We start from the raw sequence: 19,382 nt of genomic DNA, 5'->3' as shown, positions 1-19,382 counted from the left end.
TTTAATTCCATTTATCCATGAACTTCTTGAAGCTTGCATCTATATATATATAAACAATTTTTCCCAAAGATTATACAGGTTGTGACAAAGTAAGAGAAAAGCAAGGCGTTGTCATTAAATTTTGTTAGCAATGACAAATTTTAAGTGTGTGCCACAAATGCACTGTGCCAGAAAGAGGTCATCTATCTTTCTTCTTTCTTTCTTTCTTTCTTTCTTTCTTTCTTTCTTGACAGGCAGAGTGGACAGTGAGAGAGAGAGACAGAGAGAAAGGTCTTCCTTTGCCGTTGGTTCACCCTCCAATGGCCGCCACGGCCGGCGCACCGCGCTGATCCGATGGCAGGAGCCAGGTACTTCTCCTGGTCTCCCATGGGGTGCAGGGCCCAAGGACTTGGGCCATCCTCCACTGCACTCCCGGGCCACAGCAGGGTGCTGGCCTGGAAGAGGGGCAACCAGGACAGAATCCGGCGCCCCGACCAGGACTAGAACCCAGTGTGCCGGCGCCACAAGGCGGAGGATTAGCCTAGTGAGCCGCGACGCCGGCTCTTCTTTTTTCTTAAGATTTATTTATTTATTAAAAAGAGTTACAGAGAGGCAAGGGGGGGGGGTCTTCCACCTGCTGGTTCACTCCCCAAATGGCTGCAACAGCCAGAGCTGGACAGATCCAAAGCCAGGAGCCAGGAGTGTCTTCTAGGCCTCCTGTGTAGGTGCAGGGGCCACTTTCCCAGGCACATTAGCAGGGAGCTGGGTCAGAAGTAGAGCAGCCAGGGTTCAAATCGGCACCTAAATGGGATGCCGGCACCGCAGGCAACAGCTTTACCCGCTGTGCTATCGCACTGGCACTGAGGTCATCTTTCAGCTCCTCCTCCTCTCAGCTGTCTTAGAATCACCATTATACCCCAAAGAGTTCACCACCTCAACAGGTCTTTGCTGTGTCCACTTCTTCCCTGCTTCCATCTTAGACTAAACGCTGGCCCTCTATCTGGACGTGAGTGACTTCCCGCCTGAACAGCTCTCTTGCCTGCCTTTACCTTCCTATGGTAGCGAGAGGGACCTCTTAACCTAATTCATCCACATGGGGGTCAGTCATATCCAAAACCAATATGGTAAAAGCTAAGATTTGACAAAGCTGGCTTGGAATATGCAGTGTTTTACTATTTTTAAAAAACCTTTATTTATTTATGTGCAAGACAGATCTCCTATCTTCTGGTTCAGTACCCAAATGCCTGCAACAGCCAGGGCATAGGTTAGGCCAAAGCCAGGAGCCAGGGACTCAATACAGGTCAACCAAATACCCAACCACTTGAGCCATCACCTACTGTCTCTCCCAGGGTGCACATTAGCAGGAAGATAGAATCAGCATTTCTGAGATTCAAATCCAGGCACGGTGTGGGACCTGGGCATCTTAACTGCTAAGCCAAATGCCCTCTCCTGTTTTATTTTTATGCCTTTCTGAATGGTTGAGATATTTAATAATGAAAGAAATTTAGAAGCAGATGTTTGGCCTATTGGTTAAGCCATTGTTTGAGATGCCTGCATCCCATCTTAGAGTGTCTGGTTCAAGTCCCAGCTCAGCTCCCAATTCCAACTTCCTGCTAATGTGCAGGAATGGGGTGTAGCAGGTGATGGCTTCAATGGTTGAGTCCCTGTGGAGACCAGAATTGAGGTCCCAGCTCCCAGCTTTGGCCTGCCTCAGCCCCAGCTGTTGCGCATTTGGGGAGTGAACTAGCAGATGGGAGTGTGCCTGCGCTCGTTAAATTTTAAAATTTTTTTAAATTTAAAAACAAACCAAAAATCTGATGACATTACTCCTACCCTCATCTTGCTTAAAATTGCTTTTAGGACAAAAGCTAAATTATTACTTTACTTTCATCTCTTCTTCCTTTAATATTTATTTATTTATTTTTACAGGCAGAGTGGACAGTGAGAGAGAGAGAGACAGAGAGAAAGGTCTTCCTTTGCCATTGGTTCACCCTCCAATGGCTGCCGCGGCCGACGTGCTGCAGCCAGCGCACCGCACTGACCCAAAGGCAGGAGCCAGGTGCTTCTCCTGGTCTCCCATGGGGTGCAGGGCCCAAGCACCTGGGCCATCCTCCACTGCACTCCCTGGCCATAGCAGAGAGCTGGCCTGGAAGAGGGGCAACCGGGACAGAATCCGGTGCCCCGACCATTTATTTGAAAGGAAGAGTTACAGAGAGGCAGAGGCAGAGGCAGAGAGAGAAGTCTTCCATCTGCTGGTTCACTCCCCAAATGGTAGCAATGGCCAGAGCTGCGCTGATCCAAAGCCAGGAGCCAGGAGCTTCCTCCAGGTCCTCCACATGGGTGCAGGGGCCCAGGGACTTTGACCATCTTCTACTGCTTTCCCAGGCCTTAGCAGAGAGCTGGATCGGAAGTGGAGCAGCCGGGACATTAACTGGTGCCCAGATGGGATACCGACTCTGTAGGTAGTGGTTTTATCTGCTATGCCACAGCACTGCCCCACCACCACCTTTTTTCTAATGTTCGGGTTCCTTCCCATTAAGAAATTCAGTAAGATATTCCTTCTGGACTGTCCATTCTTCAGCCTTCGCCTAACCTCTCATTCCCAAGTCTCAGGTGAGATGTCCTCAGGGAGCTCCCACCACTATTTTATTTATTTATTTTTTGACAGGTAGAGTGGACAGTGAGAGAGAGAGACAGAAAGATCTTCCTTTTGCCGTTGGTTCACCCTCCAATGGCCGCCGCAGCCGGCGCGCTGCGGCCGGCGCACCACGCTGATCCGATGGCAGGAGCCAGGTGCTTACCCTGGTCTCCCATGGGGTGCAGGGCCCAAGCACCTGGGCCATCCTCCACTGCACTCCCTGGCCACAGCAGGGCGCTGGCCTGGAAGAGGGCAACCGGGACAGAATCCGGCGCCCCGACCGGGACTAGAACCCGGTGTGCCGGCGCCGCAAGGTGGAGGATTAGCCTATTGAGCTGCAGTGCCGGCCAGCTCCCACCACTATTACAGCCCACATATCCTGCCCCATACTCTTATAGCACCTGTTCTCTTTCATCCATGTATCACAACTGCAATGAAATCTTCAGTCTTCCCTGTCTGTCTCTCCTGCCGGGTGATAAGCTCCATTCACAACTTTTCAGGGGGAACGACAGACCTATAGGCCATTTTTTTTTTTTAAGATTTATTTATTTGAAAGGCAGAGTCACAGGGAGGCAGAGGCAGAGAGACAGCGAAAGAGAGAGAGAGGTCGGACTTCCATCTGCTGGTTCACTCCCTAAATGGCTGCTATGGCTGGAGCTGGGCCAATCCGAAGCCAGGAGTGAGGAGCCCTTTCCAGGTCTCCCACGCAGGTGCAGAGACCCAAGGATTGGGCCATCTTCTACTTTCCCAGGCCACAGCAGAGAGCTGGAACGGAAGTAGCAGCCGGGACTCGAACGGGCACCCATATGGGATGCCGGCACTGCAGGCAGTGGCTTTACTCGCTATGCCACAGCACTGGCCCCTGGAGGCCATTATTTATAACATAAGGTGAAATATACTACAAATGAGGCATGCATATGATGCCGCTGGGGCACAGAGGAAGTCCACGGCACTCTGAGTAGGTGGCTCTCCCAGATGAAGTGGCGTTCAAGGTGCATTTTGGGGGATATCCAATAGCTCATCAGAGAGAGGCCAAACTACATGTGGGGAGAGAGAATGAAATGAAGACACAGGGGCTAGAACTGGCAGTGCATGTTCGGCAACCCAGGTAGGTCAGGAGAGCTGGATACGGTACAGGGAACCCAGGGTGGGCAGTGCAGGGTGGGAGGTGCAAGACAGAAGGTAAGCCTGGGCAAGCGCACTGGCCTCAGGTTGTGAAGCCTGTTGACAGCCACGCTGTTGGCTCCACACGCAATCCACCAAGCTAAAATGATGGAACTTTATAACTTAGAGCTTGTCTGGTTTGGCCATCTGCCTGTTACAGCTAAGAAGCAATCCTGACCACTGGTCTTTGTCTTCCCTCTTCCTTTTTCTTAACTCACTAATAGGTCCAGCCCCAGGAGATAGGAGGGCCCTGGAAAGCAAGTCTAAGGCTCCTTCCCTCTCAGAGTGAATGACAGCATGGCCACACCCCTGGCATTGGGCGGAGGCCTCCCCAAAGGTGGAGAACTCGGACATCCCATTGCTGACCCAAAACCCCAAACGTGCCACCTTCTCAGGCGCGGTGATTGGCTTGTGGTAGCCTCCTGGGAGTGGGCCAAGGACACTGTGCGAAGCGCCAGGGAATTCCCGTTAGTGCACTCGCCACCCACTCAGAGCTGACGGCAGCCAACAGGCACCGCTGAACCATTAAGGTGTTTGTCAAGAAGCTAAGCTGGGCATTGTGGGCGATCCTGAGGGCCCTTTTTAGACTGGCTGGAAGTGAAGGGGGTAAAAAAAGAAACCGTTTTTGGAGGCAAACCAGAGCTAGCGTCGGGGGAGCAGCGTGACAGAAACCACCCTCCCTGGAAGGCAGGGACACTTGGCTCCATTTCTGGCTTCCCTCCCATCGTGCTCCATGATTTGGAGTAAGTCACTCTCCTCTGAGTTTCCTTTGCCTCTTCTGCAAAACCCCACATCAAACGAGAGGATCTCGCACTGCTGCCCAGCGTGTTCTCCAGGCATGGGATGAGGTGGGCTCAGCAGCAGGTCTGGGATTTCCATTGTGTTGGAAGAGGAGGAAGCTGGGTTTTAGAGGGAACTGACACAGGAACAGGGCCAATCCCTGAGGACCACAGAGAACCAGTTGGAAAGAGAAAAGCTAGGCAATATGATGAAAAGCTAGGAATGTGATGGCATCCTGGTCCCAATGACTTCTTTTCAAATAGGACCCAACACCCAAGGAGAGTGCTTCAGAACGTTCATAGAAAATGAAACTAAAAGATAAGTTTTGGGACAGCCATTTGACCTAACAGCTAAGATGCCAGTTAAGACTCCTGCATCCTGTGGCTCACTAGGCTAATCCTCCGCCTGCGGCGCCGGCACCCCGGGTTCTAGTCCCAGTTGGGGCGCCGGATTCTGTCCCGGTTGCTCCTCTTCCGGTCCAGCTCTCTGCTGTGGCCTGGGAGGGTGGTGGAGGATGGCCCAAGTGCTTGGGCCCCCCACTCTGTATGGGAGACCGGGGGGAGGAGCCTGGCTCCAGATAGGCGTGCCCCGGCATTTGAGGGGTGAACCAATGGAGAGAATACCTTTCTCTCTGTCTCTCTCTCTCTCACTGTCTACTCTGCCTGTCAAAAAAAAAAAAAAAAAAAAAGACCCCTGCATCCGGAATCAGAGTGCCTGACTCCCGTTTCCTGCTAACTTGCACCCTGGGAGTCAAAAGGGCTAAGGCAGTTGGGTTCCTGCCATCCTTGTAGGAGACCTGGACTGAGTTACCAATTCCCAGCTCAGCCCCAGTCTTTGTAGGCATTTGGGGAGTAAATCAGTGAATAATCTCTCTCTCTCTCTCACCTTTCTGTGCCTCTCAAATAAATAAGTAAATAATTCTTTTAAAAAATCAGAGTAAAAAATGCTTATTTTGGTAAAAGTATTTGAAATTCATGCATAGTTTTTCATAATACATTTTCCATGACCATTTTGAAGACCCTTTGTGTATAAAGATTACAATCTAACTCTCTGGAGGAAGCTGTCTGAGAACCAGGCAGGGAATCTGAGACTCTACAATTCGCAGGAATCTCATCTTAGGATCTGAGTGCCAGCCAAATTAAGGCAAAAACCCAGTTGCCAGGATGAGGCTAACAGCAACGGGTGGGGAAGGATTTCAGGCCACCTGTCATGCTGGTTTGCAGGGACCCAATGGGGTCTCACGTTGAGGTTGAAGCTGCCCACGGACCATCTGCCAGTGTCAGGATTGGCCAAGGAGACGGGCAGGCGAGGGGCCCAGAGATGACAGCAAAGACACAGAGAGGGCAGGGGACGGCTACTGAGCTCATACTAGCAGTCTTTGGTAATGGGTAACGTGCTTCCTGCCCTAGGGAATTATTGATCAAGATCTCTCCAAAGAGACCTTCCCTGGCCACCTGTATGAAATAGCTGTCCTGTCACTCTGTTCCCTCAGCCTACTTTTGTTCTGCATAGAACTATTACTACATGGTTCTTCCACTAGACAGTTACTAGAAAGTAGAATGTTTTGGTCACTGTTATAACTCTAGCACACAATGCCTGGTATACAGTACATTCTCAATAAATATTTTTCTTTTTTTTATTTCATTATTGTTTACTATATATATATATATTTTACAGGCAGAGTGGACAGCGAGAGAGAGAGACAGAGAGAAAGGTCTTCCTTTTGCCGTTGGTTCACCCTACAATGGCTGCCGCGGCTGGTGTGCTGTGGCTGGTGCACTGTGCTGATCCGAAGGCAGGAGCCAGGTGCTTCTCCTGGTCTCCCATGGAGTGCAGGGCCCAAGCACTTGGGCCATCCTCCACTGCCTTCCCGGGCCACAGCAGAGAGCTGGCCTGGAAGAGGGGCAACCGGGACAGAATCCGGTGCCCCAACCGGGACTAGAAGCCAGTGTGCCGGCGCCGCTAGGCGGAGGATTAGCCTATTGAGCCGCGGCGCCGGCCTAATAAATATTTTTTAAAATAATATTTATTTATTTGAAAGAGCTACAGAGAGAGAGAGAGAGCTTCCATCCACTGATTCACTACTCAGATAGCCACAAAGGCTAGGACTGAGCCAGGAGCTTCTTCCAGGTCTCCTACATGGGTACAGGGATCCAAATCCTTGGGCTATCTTCTGCATTTTCCAGGCCATTAACAGGGAGCTGGATTGGCAGCTGTGACATGATCCAGTGCCCACATAGGATGCCAGTGTCATGGGCAGTGGCTTTACCCACTATGCCACACTACATGGTTAGCCCCATACAATAAACATTTTTGAATGAATGAGTGGACAGAAACAAACCAATTTAATGCCTAGGAGTAAAGCTAACAGTTATTTGATGGAAGACTGGATGTGGGCAGTGAAGGAGAGGGAGGCAAAGATCTGGGCTGAGGCACTGCACTTTAGGAGTGAGAGGCGAAGGCAGTCCCGGGAGGGGATGGGCTTCCTGTCCAGGAGTCCGACAGTACGGAACCCCTGAATCTTAACATATAACGTTTGTACTTATTTATGGGGCATGATTATAGCTGCGTACATGTATATAATGTGAGGCGAGCAGAGTAATTTACCACTTCCATCTCCTCAAATATTGCCGTTGCTGTGTGTGCTCTTCTCTGCTGGCTCTATTGAAAGCATAAAGAACTGTTGCACACCAGCTCCCTACTGTGCTGCAGAACACTAGGACAACTTCCCCCTCAGCTGTATTTCGGGACTCATCATCCCCCCTCTCTGTCCCTCAGCCCCCACCCTTCCTAGGCCCAAGGGTCCTCTATTCTACTTTACTCGTGTGTGCTCACGTTTCTGTTAGCGCCTACAAATGAATCAAACTGTTGACGCCTATCCCTTGTTAGCTTTGTAGCTCTGGGTGTTTACTTAACTTCTCTAAACCTGTTTCCTTCTCTGCACGTTGGGGAACAGCCTGACTAAGCACCAGCTACAGAGTAGGTGTTCTTACAATGGCAGCTGTTGTCATTGTTACTGTAATTTGAACATCTCTGGCTGTTAAAAAGATGTCTCTTACAATGAGCCAAGATCTGTGTCCTCTGATCTCTCATTCTGGCTGTCTTTTGCCCTCTGTCCCAACCAGAGTAAATCTTGCAGTCCTCCCCTCCCCAGCCTAAACACTGTCCTCCCAGGATGCCGTTCCCGGCCCCCTTGTTCTCTGGGCTGCACTGCCTTACTTAGCCTGCAGCTTGTCCCAGTCTCTCTATGTACAAACCCTCAGGAACTACACTTGAAACTCCTGTTGAGGCCACTGCCTTGTTCCTGTGCTCACATCCTCAGCCCAGATCATGACCTCGTTGCCCAAGCTCTTGGATCAGGGTCTTTCCTTCTTTCTTCATCATGCTAACTCATGTGTCCAGATCTGACGCTCTTCTGCCTGGTGCTTCTTTGTGGACTTCACCTCTGGCCTGATAGTGCCACCCGGCCACTTCACTTCTGATCAAACACCAGGTCCCGATCACCCTCCCCACTCCTTCTCCAGGCTCACATCCACCCAGGAGTGGTGCTCACAGAAGCCCCCTGGAGACCACTGCTGTCTCTCCCCCTCCATGGCCATCTCTGTTTCCCAGGTGCACTGCCCGGGATCTTCTCGCTGCCCCCACTGCAACTTCTCATCTCACCACCACCTCTGCTGTCTGCCGCTCCTCCCTCTTCTCTCCCCCCGCCCCCCCTTTTTTTTCCTCCTTGTTTTTCTCTGCTCTCTCCTTTCCCGGCCACTACTCAGCTTTGCCTTCCCAGGAATCAACATCCAGCCCTCTGGCCAGCAGGCCAGGCACACGGTTCTGTCCACGCTCTCTCCATCCTTGGTTCAGCCCAGCTATTTTGGTCCCTGCTTGCACTCTGAGATTCTTCTCACTTTCCTCTGGGTTTGCACCTCTTTCAGCACTTACAGGGTGACAGACACCTTAGAGTCGGTTAACTGAGCTGTAAAGGTCAGACTTCTGACACGGCTGATGATTGATTAATGAATCCAGGTATACAGAGATGAAACATAGGTCATTCTGTTGAAGACTGAATGGACTTTTTTCCTTTAGTGGATTTCTTTTTTTTTTTTTTTTTTTTTTAATTTTTGACAGGCAGAGTGGACAGTGAGAGAGAGAGACAGAGAGAGAAAGGTCTTCCTTTGCCGTTGGTTCACCCTCCAACGGCCGCCGCTGCAGCCGGCGCACCGCGCTGATCCGATGGCAGGAGCCAGGATCCAGGTGCTTTTCCTGGTCTCCCATGGGGTGCAGGGCCCAAGCACCTGGGCCATCCTCCACTGCACTCCCTGGCCATAGCAGAGAGCTGGCCTGGAAGAGGGGCAACCGGGACAGAATCCGGCACCCTGACCGGGACTAGAACCCGGTGTGCCGGCGCCGCAAGGCGGAGGATTAGCCTATTGAGCCACGGCGCCGGCTCTCCTTTAGTGGATTTCTATCTTTTTTCAGATGGGACAAGGGAACCCGTTGCCTCATCAAGCAAGGAAGTCAAACCACAGTAGATTGAATTTCAGAAATGTTTTTCCCTCTAATAGATACCAGGAATCGTGCTTGGTGCCTCCAAGTGTATTGTTCATTATACCTTTTCAAGATGGAATCCCTTGCTTGGTACCTAGATAGCGCCTCCCAACCATTCATTCATTCATTCATTCATGAGCTCAGTGATTGTTGTGCCACTCTGGTAAATACTATAGCAGATACAAACATACACACATACATAGGAGGATATGTCCCATAGAGGGACCAGCACTATAGCCCAGTGGGTAAAGTCTCTGCCTGTGACACTGGCATCCCGTATCAGAGCACTGGCTCAGGTCCCAGTTTCTCTAGCTCACTGCTAATGCTCCTGGGAAAATAGTGAAAGATGGTCCAAGTACTTGAGTCCCTGCCACCCACAAGGGAAATCTGGGTGGAGTTCCAGGGCTCTGGCTTTCACCTGCCTGGGCCAGCCCAGCCCTGGCTGTTATGGCCTCTTGGGGAATGAACCAGCAGATGGAAGATTCTCTCTCTCCCTCTCCCTCTCTCTCTCCCTCTCCCTCTCTCATTCTGCCTGTCAAATAAAAAACCAAATAAGCCTTTTTAGAAGTTCATAGATGGGGCCGGCGCCGCGGCTCACTAGGCTAATCCTCCGCCTAGCGGCGCCAGCACACCGGGTTCTAGTCCCGGTCGGGGCGCCGGATTCTGTCCCGGTTGCCCCTCTTCCAGGCCAGCTCTCTGCTGTGGCCCGGGAGTGCAGTGGAGGATGGCCCAGGTGCTTGGGCCCTGCACCCCATGGGAGACCAGGAAAAGCACCTGGCTCCTGGCTCCTGGCTCCTGCCATCGGATCAGCGCAGTGCGCCGGCCGCAGCGCGCCGGCCGCGGCGGCCATTGGAGAGTGAACCAACGGCAAAAGGAAGACCTTTCTCTCTGTCTCTCTCTCTCTCACTGTCCACTCTGCCTGTCAAAAAAAAAAAAAAAAAAAAGAAGTTCATAGATGGGGCCAGTACTGTGGCATAGCGGGTAAAGCTGCTGCCTGCAGCGTTGGCATTCCATACGGGCGCTGGTTCAAGTCTGGGCTGCTCCACTTTTGATCCAGCTCTCTGCTAATGCACCTAGGAAAGCAGTAAAAGATAGCCCAAGTCCTGTATCCATGTGGGAGACCTGGAAAAAGCTCCTAGCTCCTGGCTTCAGACTGGCATAGTTCCAGCCATTGCGGCCCTCAAGGGTGTGAACCAGAGGATGGAGGACTTCTCTTTCTCTCTCTGTGCCTTTGCCTTTCTGTTAACTTTGCCTTTCAAATAAATAAATATATTTTTAAAAAGCTCATAGAAGAATTTATTTTCATGCAAAAAAAATCAAAATTCATGTACAGTTCTTTTATAATACACATTTTTCATTAGCTTTTTGTTCTTCATATGTGTGGAATTTTGTTCTCTCATATGTATAGATTTCAAAATTTTTTGTAGGGCCAGCATTGTGGCATAGCAAATTAAGCTGACGCTAGCAATGCCTGCACTCTGCAGGGGTGCCAGTTCAGGTCCTGGCTGCCCAGTTCTGATCCAGCTCCCTTCTTATGTGCCTGGGAGAGCAGTGGAAGATTGCTTAAGTATTTGGGCCCTGACACACATGTGGAGACCCAGATGGAGTTCTAGGCGCCTAGCTTCAGCCTGGCCCAGTCCTAGGCATTGAGGCCATTTGGGGAGTGACCCAGTAGATGAAAGATCTCTTCAGTCTCTCCCTCTTTCTCGGTAACTCTGCCTTTCAAATAAATAAATAAAATTTTTAAGTAATTGCAACAGAACTTATTTATCATTTTTAAAAATTATTTATTTGCTTTAAAATTTATTTTATTTTATTTTATTTATTTGAAAGGTATGGTAACATAGAGAGAGAGATCCTTCATCTGCTAGTTTACTCCCCAGATGGCACAGTGGCCAGGGCTAGGCCGGATTGAAGCCAGAAACCAAGAGCTTCATCTAGGTCTCCCACATGGGTGCAGGGGTCCAAGTACTTGGGCCATCTTCTGCTGCTTTTCCAGGCACATTAACAGGGTGCTGGATCAGACTGGAGCAGCCAGGACTCTAACCAGTGCCCATATGAAATGCTGGTGTTATAGGTGGTGGCTAAATTTACTGTGCCACAACACCAGCCCCTATTTATTGACTTGAAAGGCAGAATGACAGGGGAGGGAGTGGGGGAGAGAAAGAGACAGAGACAGAGACAAAGAGAGAGAAAAAGAGCTTTCATCAGCTGGTTCACTCACCAAATGGCCACAAGAGCCAGGTGTGGGCTGGCCTGAATCCAGAAATCAGGGACTCCATCCAGGTCTCCCACATGGGTGGCGGGGCCCAAGCATTTGAGCCATCTTCTACTGCCTTCCCAGGCACATGGGCAGGAAGTTGGATTAGAAGCAGAGCAGCCTGTATTCCAAATGGCACTTGGATATGGGATGCCAGCCTCACAAGTGGTGGCTTAACCCACCATGCCACGGTGCCAGCCCAGGATACATTTTCAAGTTGTACACACCGCTTCTCTGGAATGGCTTGAGGTGGCTTACAGATTAAAACATAATGTTTTTAGACTGTTAAGGATGAACTTGGTGGCTTATGGGGTGGAAAACAGAACAGTTCTTTCCAAGCATGACTCCGCTCAACATCAAAGCTATAAGTTTGGCTGAGAGGTTCCTGGCAGAGAGGCTACAGGGAAATCCGCTGGGGGGACCCAGGCTGCCTTTCTTATACTTCGTGCTCAGAGAAGCTCCTGTAGAGTATACATTTTCCTCAAGCTGAAGTCTAACGGGACGTGATTGTGCGTGGTCCTGAGAAAGTGGAACGACAGGATGAACAGTCTACAGTTCACTTTAGCTGCCATTTAATCCACTGTGTACCCGACCCTACACAGTGCTCCCAGTCACCTGACAGGAAGTAGACCTGACTGTGGGAAATGTACCACCCTCCATCACACCCACAGGACCGGCTGTGGATCCAGGGAGAATGTGGGAGGGCAGGATGACTAGACTAGGCAGATAAATCAAAACCGTGTTTCTGGCCTAGATTTTACAACAGATACACCATCTACAGCGATACTCAACACTTTGAGTGATCTTATTATGTAGCAGGTGTATCCATTCATGTCATCTTCACAACCACCCTGTGGAGGAGAAATTAGTATTTACACTTCCCAAACATGGAAGCTGAAGCTCCATTTGCCCAGGGCCGTGCGGCCAGTATGTACCGAAGTCCCTTACTCCAGGACCGTGTGTGTCTTTCCCACACCCTATTTTTTTCAGTCCAGAAGTTCTTAATTAAAGTTTCCATAAAGGAGGGGAGAGTGAGGTGGCATTCTGACTGTGAAGGGCTGGGGCATTCTAGTCCTGGGACTTGGTGCTGCAGTAACCCCACTTAACCTGGGGGAGAGAAGTTAGAGCACCCAAGTGTGGGGGCTGGGCACCTGACACTCTCCCTGCCATTTCCATGTGCACACGTGTTACTTGAGCTTGTTGGCTGATCCTAGGTCACAGTCAAGTCACAAGCACTGTGATCTGTCCACTCTGTGAACAGATAATCATAGGCCACCTCCCTCCACTGCCCTCCTTCCCAACCTCTCCACTTAACTGCCACCACTCCCCTCAGAATTCTAGCCATTGTAAATATTGCTCAAAACCCACCGCTCTCCCACGGCTCCAGGCGACTGCACATGCTGTACCCCGTCTCCCCCTGGAAGCCTGCCCTGAGCTCCCCTTCTCCCTGCCCACCCTCGGTGGATAAGACGGTCCTATTTTGTTCTCCCATGTAACTCCGCACACACTTTTTACCACAAGTTTCTAGTAAGAGTTTACCTGTCAGTCTGTGAGTTCCTTACACATCTTTGTACCCTACGGCAGCTTTACACAATGCCAGATAACGTGTGTTGAATGGACATAGCTAGTGTGTGTCCGGCACCTGTCTTGGGCACTGGGTATACAGCCGTGAATAAGACATGGTCAAGTCCCTTGAGGAGCTTAGAGCCTGGAGGCGACTGATAAATAAAGGAATAAGAGCCCGATATTATAAGCCCTGTAATATCTATAATAGGGAACTTGGGACATGAAGGAGAGGGAGGAAATAACTTAGCCTGGCAGTCAGCGAAATCTTACAGAGGTCGGAATTTATGGACTGACCCTTAAAATAAGAAAGATTTTTGCCAAGCTAAGAAGTAGTATCCTGGGCAGAGGGGAAAATATGTACAAAGGCATGAAAGAGAAGCAATGTTGGGAACTGCAAGACATGCTGGTACCCTGTGCCATCCTTCAAAATGAAAAACATGTTTGACATACCAGATGCGAGTGAGGGAAGGCTGTCACTCTGTTGTGGATGTTTTAGGACCTTAGTATTCTGACAGTTTTGTTCTTAGTCAGATGTTATCAAAGGCAGTGAGGATGTTATAGTTACCTTTGCTGAAATAAATAAGTAGTTACTTACAGTTTGTGGTCAAACCTTTCATTGGATCTCTGCTGACTACAGAATAAAGATTAAATTTGCATTCAAAATTCCCCACTACCCTGCCTCTTTACTCGTCTACCCAGTACTTTCCACTGATATAAGACCATTGGCGGGGCTGGCACTGTGGCTCAGTGGGTTAAAGCTGCAGCCTAAAGTGCTGGCATCCCATATGGGTGCCAGTTCAACTCCTGGCTGCTCCACTTCAGACCTAGCTCCCTGCTAATGCACCTGGGAAACCAGCTGAGGACAGCCCAAGTGCTTGGGCCCTGCACCCATGTAGGAGACCCAGAAAAAACTCCTGGCTCCAGCCTGGCCCAGCCTTGGCTGTTGCAGCCATTTGGAGAGTGAACCAGAGGATGGAAGATTTTTCTCTGTATCTATCCTTCCCTCTGTAACTCTGCTTTTCAAATAAATAAATAAATCTTTTAAAAAAAATGACCATTGGAAACTGTTGTTTCTAAAACAGGAACAACATATAATATGTTGTTATAATAAAAGACACATCCACAGTAAGCTTGCTCACATAGAAACAAGAAACAAACATAAGGAATGAGCATTTGGTCTGGCTGTGAAGATGCCCACATCTCACACTGGAGTGCCTGGGTTCAGTTCCTGGCTCCTGACTCAAGCATCTCTCCAGTGCAGACCTTGGGAGGTACCAAGGGTGGCTCAGGTAATACTGACGGCTCCTGCACGGAAAACCTGGCTCCAGCCCTAGCCCACCCAACCCTAGGCATTGTCTGTCTGTCTATCTCTCCATGTCTCTCCCTGCCTCTAAAATTAAAGTTACAAGTATCACACACTGTTATGTAACCCTAAATACTTTAGTGTATATTTCCTAAACATATCCCATATGGGTGCTGGTTTGAGTCCTGGCTGCTCTACTTCCGATGCAGCTCCCTGCTAATGTGCCTGGGAAAGCAGCAGAAGATGGCCCAAGTTCTTGGGCTCTTGTACCCATGTGGGAGACCTGGAGGAAGCTCCTGGCTTTGGCCTGGCTCCAGCCATTGTGGTCATTTGGGGAGTGAACCAGGGGATGGAAGATATCTCTTTTTCCCTCCTCTTCCTCTCTCTGTATCTCTGCCTTTCAAATAAATATTTTTTTAAAAAAAAAAAGAAAGAAATTATCTTGCATAGTATCGTTCACATTTTGACTTTCTAGATTTTTCTATGTACATATTAAATTATACTTAAATTAAAAGATATATCATTTTGCTTATACATGGCTCACTTTATAGTGGAGTTGCAAGAATATTCCACAACAAAATTCTTCATCAGACTGGCCTTAGACACGAGTTTCCAGGTGACACATTTTCAACAGACCACACCACGTCAGATAATTAACTGTTCTTGCATGCCTAGTCTTTTATCAGAGGAAAGCACAGGGCAAATGCGTAAAGAGGTCGGGTAATAAAAAGCTTTGAATGCAAATTTGATCTTTATTCTAGAGCCAATTGGGCTCCAATAAAAGGTCTATGCAGGAGGGGAGTAAGCCAAGAGCTGTGTGTTCTGGAGATTCGTTTGCCAGTGGCTGCTGGAAGGAGTGATGGAAGAAGAAATCAGAGCGTGAATCCCTAAGTCACGTGGGTAGAGTGAGCCCTGGCGTTAAGGGCAAATCTGCCCAGGTAGAACAGAGCGCTCTCCAGCGTAACGCCTGCTGTTCTGTCTTTCAGAGCTGGTTAAAGTCGTACGGCTACCTGCTTCCCTATGATGCACGGGCGTCTGCACTGCACTCGGGGAAGGCCTTACAGTCAGCAGTCTCCACCATGCAGCAGTTCTACGGGATCCCAGTCACCGGCGTGCTGGATCAGACAACAATCGAGTAAGACTTGCGGAGGACATTGTGCCTTTCAGTCTCGGGGCTCACATTTGGGCTCACAGTTGCCATGTCCTTGTCTGTACACTGTGCACACACCATGCCCATGCTGCCTGCCTATCCATCCTGGGAGGAATACCCCAAAGTACCCTTTCCTCTGTGAGCTGAGGATGTGCTGGGATAAGAGTCTGGAGTAGTCAGTTTTTTGTTACTGCAACTTAGTAACAAAAGAGAGAACTTAACTTATAAAGGAAAAAGTTTATTTTTGCTCACGGTTTTGGAGGTTTGCAGTCCAAGGTCAGGTGGCCCCATCAGTCTGGAGTCCAATGATGGCGGCAGGTAGCAGATCTCATGCAGAGGGAAGATCACACAGAGAGAGACAAAGAGCATGCTCCTCTGTGCCCCCTTGATCACTCCTCACAGGGCCATCCTGATTCAATTACAGGACCCCACCCCTGCAACCTAACTCAGTCCAATCACTTCCCAAAGGCCCCACTTCTGACACCACAATTGAATTCAGCCCATTAACCACTAACATAAGATTTTGAGGACCAAGCCCCTGACACTCTTGGTAGACACTCAAGCTATTATTTAAACTGTAACAGGAGTGCCAGGTCTGCTGTTAGCTTACTGTGTGACCTTGAGGACAAGTCGCTCAACCCTTCTGGGCATCAGTTTCCTTATCAGTGAAATGGAGCGTTGGGTTAGAGATGTGCTCTTCTGGTCTGAAGTCACCCTCTAGAGTTCCCCAAGTTGTGCAGGAATCCCTTGGCAGAAAGACTTCTTAAATGACACTTTCTGCATCTACCAGACGTGTGCTGGGCACTGTGCTTGATCCTGACATGCCCCTTCCAGAGACTCCCAGCTGGTGAGAACAGTCACGTGGCCACGCCCATCTAGAGCTCAGAAGGAAGCAGATTCCCAGAGGTAGTAACACACAAATCAAGGCTGAGGATGGCTGCAGTCAGTCTGGGAAAGCATCAAAGAGAGGAAAAGCAAAGGGCGGGGTGAGGGGGACCCCACAGAGCCAGCTGGGAAGAGCAGCTGGAGGAGTGGGGGAAGCCCCATATGGGGCAGGGTGAATAGCAAAGAGGGTGTTAATCTCAGCAGAATGGTGAGCCGGCAGTGGGAGGAGGGGAGGGGAAAGGCAGGGAGGGAAGCTTGCAAGGGAGGTGGGAATGATCGTAGCTGGAGAAGGATGGTGGGCTCTGTTTAAGATGGAGGACAGGAAGAGGAATAACCGCTGATGCTCTGTGGCACATGGGATAACTACGATGACAACAGTTAGCTGAATGTTTCAAAACAGTTAGTAGAAAGGGTTTTTTAAAGATTTATTTTATTTGTTTTAAAGGTAGAGTGTTGGGGGGAGGGGGAGAGGGAGGGAGGGTGGGAGGGAGGGAGGGAGGGAGGATCTTCCATGGTTCACTCCACAAATGGCCACAACAGCCAGGGCTGGGCCAGGCCAAAGCCAGGAGTTTCATCCAGGTCTCCCACATGGGTGCAGGGGACAAGTACTTGGGCCATCTTCCACTGCTTTCCACTGGCACATTGGCCAGGAGCTGGATGGGAAGTGGAGCAGCTGGGGCTCCAACTGGTGCCCATATGGGTTGCAGATGTTGCAGGTGGAAGCTTAACCCACTATGTCACAACGCCAGCCCCAGTAGAGAGGATTTTCAAATAGCTATAAAAGCTATTAAATCTAGGCTGGTGCCGCGGCTCACTAGGCTAATCCTCCGCCTTGCGGCGCCAGCACACCGGGTTCTAGTCCCAGTCGGGGCGCCGGATTCTGTCCCGGTTGTCCCTCTTCCAGGCCAGCTCTCTGCTATGGCCAGGGAGTACAGTGGAGGATGGCCCAAGTACTTGGGCCCTGCACCCCATGGGAGACCAGGAGAAGTACCTGGCTCCTGCCATCAGATCAGCGTGGTGCGCTGGTCGCAGTGCGCCGGCTGCGGCAGCCATTGGAGGGTGAACCAACGGCAAAAAGGAAGACCTTTCTCTCTGTCTCTCTCTCTCACTGTCCACTCTGCCTGTCAAAAAAAAAAAAAAAAAAAAAAAAAAAAGAAGCAGCAGCAGAAAAAAAAAAAGCTATTAAATCTGCTCAAAAAAAGCCATTCATGGCATGAAGGCGTGGACCAGAGCTGGAGTGAGTTTCCTAAGGAGGAGGCAAGGGAGCCTAAGCTCAGGCAGGAGGAGATGGCAGGGCTGGATAAGGACACTGGAAATGAGTGGGGGACGAACAGGAAATGTACCCTGTTGAGGGTCTAGGACCAGTGCATGCCTTGAGTAAGTCACTTCTAGACAGAATCATCTGTGGGTCTCAGCAAGTTCATATACAAAGCATGTTGGATTATAGCTCTCAAATGCTAGATTCCGGGGCCAGCGCTGTGGTGTAGCCGCCACCTGCAATGCTGCTATCCCATATGAGTGCCAGTTCACGTCCTGGCTGCTCCAGTTCCAATCCAGCTCTCTGCTAGGGCCTGTGAAAGCAATAGAAGATGGCTCAAATCCTTGGGCCCCTGCACCTGTGTGGGAGACATGGAAAAAGCTCCTGGCTCCTGGCTTTGGATCTGCCCAGCTCTGGCTGTTGCTGCCATTTGGGAAATGAAACAGCAGATGGAAGACTGACCGATCTGTCTCTCTCTCTCTCTCTCTCTCTGATTCTGCCTTTCAAATAAGTAAAATTTTTTTGGAAAAAAAAACTATCTCTTAAACATTAAAACATTTATTAAAAAACAATGCTAGATTCCATTATGCTGAGTGTCTAAAGTTTAAAATCTGGTTAGTTTGGGGTTTTATGATTCTAAAGTTCTGTCCAAACATTTCGTATTCTTAGGATTCTCTCATTATGAGATTGTGTGATTCCAAGATAATATATTTGGCTACTCTTGGGATGTCGTGAGCACCGTGCCTGCCTCAGCCCTGTGGAGTGAGCTGGGTAAAGAGAGCCTGAGCGTCTTTCAAAGTGGAGGTTATTTTGAGGGTCTTGCGCAGGCCTCCTGGCAGCACATCCTGGGCCAGGAACGCTGGTGTCTGCTGAGGCACCACCTGGCCTTGGTTTTACTCTGTTCCAGAAAGCCCCAGGCCTGTTGGACAGGGTTCAGAGAGTGGCAGGTGGATGGGGAAAGGAGGAGGCAGAGGGGATGGTCTGAGGGGAGAGGATGGCATTCCCCACTCGCAGTCCTGCCTCTGGGACACGGCAAGGGAGGGGTGTTCGGAGGCACCAGGAGGAGGAAGGTGCACCCACTTAATCCAAGACCTGAGTGGGGCAGGGGTTTGGTGGGGTTTAGAGACCTGAGTTTCAGCTCCAGCTCCATGACCTTGGGCAATGGCTGCTTTTCTCTGGGCCTGTCTCTTCCCCTAGGGGCCCTCTGCTTTGTCACAGCAGGGGCCTTGGTGGAAAGAAGCAAGATCGGCAATTTAAAGCACTGCTTGGCTGGCGCCGTGGCTCAATAGGCTAATCCTCCGCCTTGTGGCGCCGGCACACCGGGTTCTAGTCCCGGTCGGGGCGCCGGATTCTGTCCCGGTTGCCCCTCTTCCAGGCCAGCTCTCTGCTGCGGCCCGGGAGTGCAGTGGAGGATGGCCCAAGTACTTGGGCCCTGCACCCCATGGGAGACCAGGAAAAACACCTGGCTCCTGGCTTCGGATCAGCGCGGTGCGCCGGCCGCAAAGGTCATTGGAGGGTGAACCAACGGCAAAAGGAAGACCTTTCTCTCTGTCTCTTTCTCCCACTATCCACTCTGCCTGTAAAAAAAAAAAAAAAAAAAAGCACTGCTTGTGAACACCCACCTGGGGAAACATAACACACTCATTCATTAGTTCATTCATTCATTCATCCATGCCATCAACAGTTCCTCTGGCTCAATCTTGTGCTAGACATGGACAGAGAAAATAAAGCCCCACCCTTTGTGTGTTGGATTGCATTAATTAATGGTTCATTTATTCATTCAACCAAGTGCCAGTTCTGCCTCACTGTTTTCTGTTTTGCAAATTGCTCATTTTACCTATGTATCTCTTCCCTCATCTG

At 50.0% G+C, this 19,382-nt stretch overlaps 1 protein-coding gene across 1 annotated transcript in view; it reads left to right on the top strand.

The window, feature by feature from the left end:
- MMP24 (matrix metallopeptidase 24) overlaps nt 1-19,382 on the top strand; it is a 61,859-nt gene that overhangs the window by 18,005 nt on the left and 24,472 nt on the right. The window contains exon 4 of the mRNA XM_051846145.3: nt 15,216-15,364. Coding sequence (XP_051702105.2) covers nt 15,216-15,364 — 149 coding nt within the window. The remainder of the gene's footprint in view (nt 1-15,215; nt 15,365-19,382) is intronic.

This window comes from Oryctolagus cuniculus, chromosome 11 (genome assembly GCF_051225735.1).
Source record: "Oryctolagus cuniculus isolate XC-2025 breed Fujian yellow rabbit chromosome 11, ASM5122573v1, whole genome shotgun sequence".
In the NCBI taxonomy this organism is placed as follows: Eukaryota; Metazoa; Chordata; class Mammalia; order Lagomorpha; family Leporidae; genus Oryctolagus; species Oryctolagus cuniculus.
Note: the sequence above shows the minus strand (reverse complement) of the source record. Positions and strands in the feature narration are given on the sequence as shown.